The sequence below is a fragment of the Trachymyrmex septentrionalis genome, unplaced genomic scaffold (genome assembly GCF_001594115.1).
Source record: "Trachymyrmex septentrionalis isolate Tsep2-gDNA-1 unplaced genomic scaffold, Tsep1.0 scaffold42, whole genome shotgun sequence".
Taxonomy (NCBI): domain Eukaryota; kingdom Metazoa; phylum Arthropoda; class Insecta; order Hymenoptera; family Formicidae; genus Trachymyrmex; species Trachymyrmex septentrionalis.
This window is the reverse complement of record NW_017305590.1, coordinates 59,910-64,844: the sequence shown is the minus strand read 5'-3', so window position 1 is coordinate 64,844 and position 4,935 is coordinate 59,910. Positions and strand designations below refer to the sequence as shown.

The 4,935-nt window shown below is 30.0% G+C and overlaps 2 protein-coding genes across 5 annotated transcripts; one reads left to right on the top strand and one right to left on the bottom strand.

The window, feature by feature from the left end:
* Window positions 1-328: 328 nt before the first annotated feature.
* On the top strand, window positions 329-2,066 carry LOC108751242 (NADH-cytochrome b5 reductase-like). The gene is made up of 4 exons (XM_018491322.1): window positions 329-713; window positions 982-1,213; window positions 1,275-1,486; window positions 1,875-2,066. Exons 1-4 carry the CDS (start codon window positions 455-457, stop codon window positions 2,063-2,065), a joined length of 894 nt encoding a protein of 297 aa, XP_018346824.1. The 5' UTR covers window positions 329-454; the 3' UTR covers window position 2,066.
* LOC108751241 (E3 ubiquitin-protein ligase FANCL) lies at window positions 1,343-4,126 on the bottom strand. Of its 4 annotated transcripts, none has more exons than XM_018491320.1 (9): window positions 4,093-4,126; window positions 3,953-4,039; window positions 3,477-3,843; window positions 3,303-3,404; window positions 2,994-3,232; window positions 2,681-2,870; window positions 2,383-2,604; window positions 2,073-2,205; window positions 1,343-1,413 (listed from the first exon to the last, which is right to left on the bottom strand). In XM_018491320.1, the coding sequence occupies exons 3-8, from the start codon at window positions 3,792-3,794 to the stop codon at window positions 2,107-2,109; spliced, it is 1,170 nt and encodes a 389-aa protein (XP_018346822.1). In that variant the 5' UTR covers window positions 3,795-3,843; window positions 3,953-4,039; window positions 4,093-4,126; the 3' UTR covers window positions 1,343-1,413; window positions 2,073-2,106. The 4 variants fall into 4 exon arrangements, 3 of the variants coding, with proteins under 3 accessions (XP_018346822.1, XP_018346821.1, XP_018346823.1); XR_001939475.1 differs by lacking the exon at window positions 4,093-4,126 and adding an exon at window positions 1,854-1,952 and having other exon boundaries at window positions 1,383-1,413; window positions 3,953-4,079; XM_018491319.1 differs by lacking the exon at window positions 4,093-4,126 and having other exon boundaries at window positions 3,953-4,079.
* Between the last annotated feature and the right edge of the window lie 809 nt (window positions 4,127-4,935).

Here is a 4,935-nt window from a genome sequence, read left to right as displayed (position 1 = left end):
TTTATTAAATAATTCTAATATACTTGCATATATTTATTTAAAATTAAAAAGAATATGCATAAAAATATATTATCAAAATATACTGTATGTTATTAATATAAATTATCAGAAAAAAATTAAAATACAGAACTTTCAGAGAGCCCTCTATTACATCACACGAGTCTGTCGCTCGAGTAGTCACGTGATCCATTGCACGTGTATGTGATCTGTCTGCAATGTGTCAATTGATCTTTATAATTTCCTTGCAAGATATGTTGCAAAATAAAATAAAATGCTTCTTTATACAAGTCTACCAATGAAATGTTTAATATGTGAAAATAAATTTTGCAATAATTATTATAATTTAGTATGATTTATTATTAAATTTCTTGTGCAATATAGTTTGGTTAACTTATATTTCTGTTTGTGATAGAAGAAAGCTTCTATTAATAGTGCAATAAGACATTTATATAAAATGAGTTTAGACAATAGTAACGATTATGAAGATAACAGACCCAAAACACCACTGGAGGAAGATTGTTGCGGTAGCGGCTGCACACCATGTATCTTCGACGTTCACAAAACATTGCTAAAAGAATGGGAAAATAGAAAAACTCGAGCAGAAGTTAAAACAATTGACAATTTATTATCTCTTTTATCCTACAAAACGTTTGTTATCACAGATATATCTGATGCATCAAAAGACTACATTTTAATTTATTTGGAATATCCAGGTATTATAATTTAATGAACTTAATAGCAAACATAACAAATTCTATAAAATGTACTACAAATAATTAAATTTAATAAAACAAATAAGAAATACAAGCCTATAGCAAAGAAAAATTATACTTGTATCTTATTAAAAAATTATAATATTTAAAAGCAATGGTAATATTTAAAACGTCATAAAACATATTTAAAAAAACTTTATATATGTTATATAGAATGTGAATAGTAAAGTAATCTTCTTACAGACTCTTCTAAATTTTTTTGTTATAGAATGTAAAATAGAAAAAAATATTTTACATCTGACACCTGGCCAATATGTCATGCTGCATTCTTGGAGTAAATCCCGACCATACACTCCAATTGCTTGGACATGCAGAAGTTTAATTTTCTTGATAAAATTATATAAACATGGTGAATTCAGTTTACTTCTGAAAAATGCATCAATTGGAAGTGCAATTGACATCAGGGGTCCTTACGGAGATTTTAAATATGAAAGTAATAGGTGTGTGAAGTGATAAGTAAATATTTTTTTTTCTTCATGAATCAACGCATTGTTACGACAGTTTTCAGCAGATTATCATGTTTGGTATCGGCTCAGGAATAGCAGCGCTTTATCCCATTGCTAAGGCAATTGTTGATGACGAAACAGAACTGACAAGAGTGCACCTTGTTGCGGGATTTAGATCGATAGCACACGTACCTCTGCAAAAAGAGTTAACGCATTTAGCGAATTATTGGAATTTTAAATGTACATTACAGTTATCCCAGTTAAACGGTACGTAACATTTAAATTCAATAGTGGAAAAAAAACTTAATTAAAATTATACACGGTATTAAAAAAATCTATTCAGCATTTCTACAGACCATACTAATTAAAAAAGCTTTAGTGAACACATATTGAAAGCTCAACTGTTCAATGATTTTTTTTTACTCAGTACGATGTATACTATCTATCATATAAATTCTGAACGATTTTTTTAACACCTCATATGAATATAAAATGCTCTATGATAAGTGCATTAAAAAAATAACATTTTTCATACTTTGATAATTAAATAAATATCAATTTCTTTAAACATAAATAAATGATTAAAATTAAGAACTTTTTTTAATTATATAAACGAGTAAATGTACTTCATTACTTTCTAAAATTATTGTTTCAGACAAGACATTCAATCTTCATGGTTTTAATATAAATACTGGTCGTTTGAGCAAAGCACTCGTTGCTGATTATCTTCAATCTAATGATACAAAAACAACATTAATTTTAATATGTGGTACTTTAGAATTCAATCAGTCTGTAAAAGAATGGCTCCAAGAAATGAATTATACACATATACATATATTTGAATAAAATTTACCTCAATATTATAAAAAATAAGTTAATATTTGCCTTCAACATTCAATGGGACAAGCAATGTCTTCCTTGCAATGTGGACAATTGCCATAGATATGACTAAATACAACTTGATTCGCAGCATTAGTTTGTAACCACTGTAAAAGAAATTAATTCTATTAAAATATATTTTATTTTGTATCAGATTAGTTTTACTATATTCTTTTAAGAGTATCTCTAATTTTATTTATTTTGGTTTTGAATGACTTTTGAAACAATTATCATTTTACATAAAGAACATTAATGTATAATACATATTATAATCTTCGACATACCTTCGATAAACATACTGAATGAAAGTGTTTCATGCACTTATGGTTATTGCATATCTTATTTGGCAATTCATCAGTTTCCGATGTTTCAGAGAAGCATATACCACATTCACGATTACTGATAACACCTTGCGAATCGTCCAAACTGTCCTGCTGCTCGGGAAATGTGTACATATTTAACAACATCCTCAAATTATCTAAAATATTACAATCCGGATTCCAGTTCTGTAAAAAAATGTATTAATTTTTAGTTATGCATGAGCACACAAATTGCTGTTATTCACATTATGCAAGAACGTACATGAATATTATTGGAAACATCTTCCATTTGTCTTTTCACCTCGTTATCGCTGCCCGAGAACTGAATTGTCGGCGCAGCAGTAGGAACAACGGGATCTATTGTAATTGTTACAGATATAGATTGCGACAAATGAATGCGTCTGTGCATGTGACTTTTGTTTGGTTTTGGTGGGTCAATTACCCAACAATTCCTGGTAATATTTCACATTAGAATATTCCATTATAATAATTATTTGACAATTCTTTCAGCAGTAAAATGAAATATAATTTTCTTTTATACAGAAAAAATATAAACAAGTCATGAAATTACTCACTCATCAATTTCTTTCAATTGTTCCCATGCTCTTTCCAGTATTTCCACTTGCCATTTGAACTTTGTCGTCACAATGTTCAAATTTTTGCTCAATACTATCTTCTCAAAGTTTTCAGGCATGTTAGAAGATACTACTTTCCAGGGAATATCAATATCTTTACATCTTTGCAATGTAAGAAATATTTCTCTTAAGGATAATTTGATAGTACTCAGATTTCGATCGCATGACAATTGCACATCCTTTAATAAGATATATCTTCAACATTAAGTTTAAGAATTTATAGAAAAATACAGCTATAAATTTACTTACAGACTGATTCTGAAGAGCTGCTTTTATATCATGCAAAAAGTCTCTTGTAGATTCAAAGTCAAACGGTATACAAACTTTACTACTTGTATGTATATATTTACCCTATTTTTGAAAATATATAATAATATAATTGTCAAAAAGAAAATAGCAAAGAGAGCAATATCTGTTACTTACAATAAGTAATTGTAACTGCGACAAAAATGATGATACAGTTTTTTTTTGAGACTTCATTGACTCCTTCACTTCTCTGCTGAATTCTATGTTCCGCAGGAAAGCAATATGCTTATCAAAGTTGATTCGTGCCTTATCAAATGATGGATAATTGGGCATAACTAGTTTCACTTTTACTCTGAGACATCGAATATTCCCAGCAGGATACAATTCTGAGACAAGTAGAAAACCTTGCCAAGTGACAGGCGATTCTGAAATAAGTATCATCTCCGGATGCCATTTCAAGATTTCTTCATAATTGTAATTGTGTTTTGTTGTCATTGCCAGCAGTTAATTTAAAATTGTCCACATGCAAAAATGTGGTTTATATCTAAAAGGATTGATTATAAACATAAATATATCTACGAATATTAATACCTTTCTATAATTATCAAAATATATTTTGTCGATAAATACAGGGAAAACAAAATTAAACTTACAGGCAATTTCTTCTTACACCCTTGCTTGGTTTTCCGACTCAAGAAAAGGGTCACAGTACTAAGCGTTGATCGTCTTCTTCTTTATGCCTACAACAGGTAGTTTTTACGACAATAAAAGATAAGTACTGTACAGAACATACATAATGAGAAGTGCAAGCTCCATGTTAAACGAAAGAAGCGAAGTCCGATCACCGCGCTCCTAGTGATTTGAACTAAGGGTATATCCACACAACTTGCATAGCCGCATAAACGTATGCATAAAGAAAATAATATATAGCTTAAGGGGCTCCACACAACAGAAACTATATTTTACAATATATGATTTCTGATAGGTTGAAATTTTTATTCTCTGTTCTCTGTTCCTTTTATTGTGCGGAGCCGCTAATACTAGACATGTATTGCAAAAAGATGCAAATTACCAAACGATTTTTGAGATAAAAAAGCAAACGGACGCCTCTGATTTGCAATGCCGAATGCACTTATAGTCACGAAAATTTGCCAAGAATCGCAGCACAGACTCTTGCATAACGCATAATGCATAATACATAAGGGAATCAACCAATCGAAAATCTTTTCTTCCATGGAATAGAAGGAAAGGAAAGATTCTGATTAGTTGATTCGCTTCTGCACTATATGCGTTGTGTGTTATGCAAAAGTCTGTGCTGCGACCTTAAAGCGGGGAGCACAGACTTTTGCATAACATGCAATGCATAAGAAAATAAACCAATTAAAGTTCTTCGTTTCCTTCCTTTCCATGAAATAAAAAACTCTGATTGGTTGAATTTCTTATGCTTCATGTGTTATGCGTTATGCAAGAGTCTGTGCCCCGCTTTAAGCTTTGTTATTCAATACATATTAAAGATAAGCAATTTATGCTTATCTTTAATATGTATTAGATATAGAGTTATCAAAGATGCGCGAGTATGTTTGATGGATATCCTACAATACACTTTTATAATAATAGCATTATATGAATACTTTAC

Coding starts and splice junctions, on each gene's coding strand:
- LOC108751242 (XM_018491322.1), top strand. CDS start 455: ATGAGTTTAGACAATAGTAACGATTATGAAGATAACAGACCCAAAACA. Junction 1,214..1,274: donor TTTAAATATGAAAGTAATAG/GTGTGTGAAGTG, acceptor TTGTTACGACAG/TTTTCAGCAGATTATCATGT. Junction 1,487..1,874: donor ACAGTTATCCCAGTTAAACG/GTACGTAACATT, acceptor TTATTGTTTCAG/ACAAGACATTCAATCTTCAT.
- LOC108751241 (XM_018491320.1), bottom strand. CDS start 3,794: ATGACAACAAAACACAATTACAATTATGAAGAAATCTTGAAATGGCAT. Junction 3,405..3,476: donor CGCAGTTACAATTACTTATT/GTAAGTAACAGA, acceptor TTTCAAAAATAG/GGTAAATATATACATACAAG. Junction 2,605..2,680: donor ATGTTTCCAATAATATTCAT/GTACGTTCTTGC, acceptor ATTTTTTTACAG/AACTGGAATCCGGATTGTAA.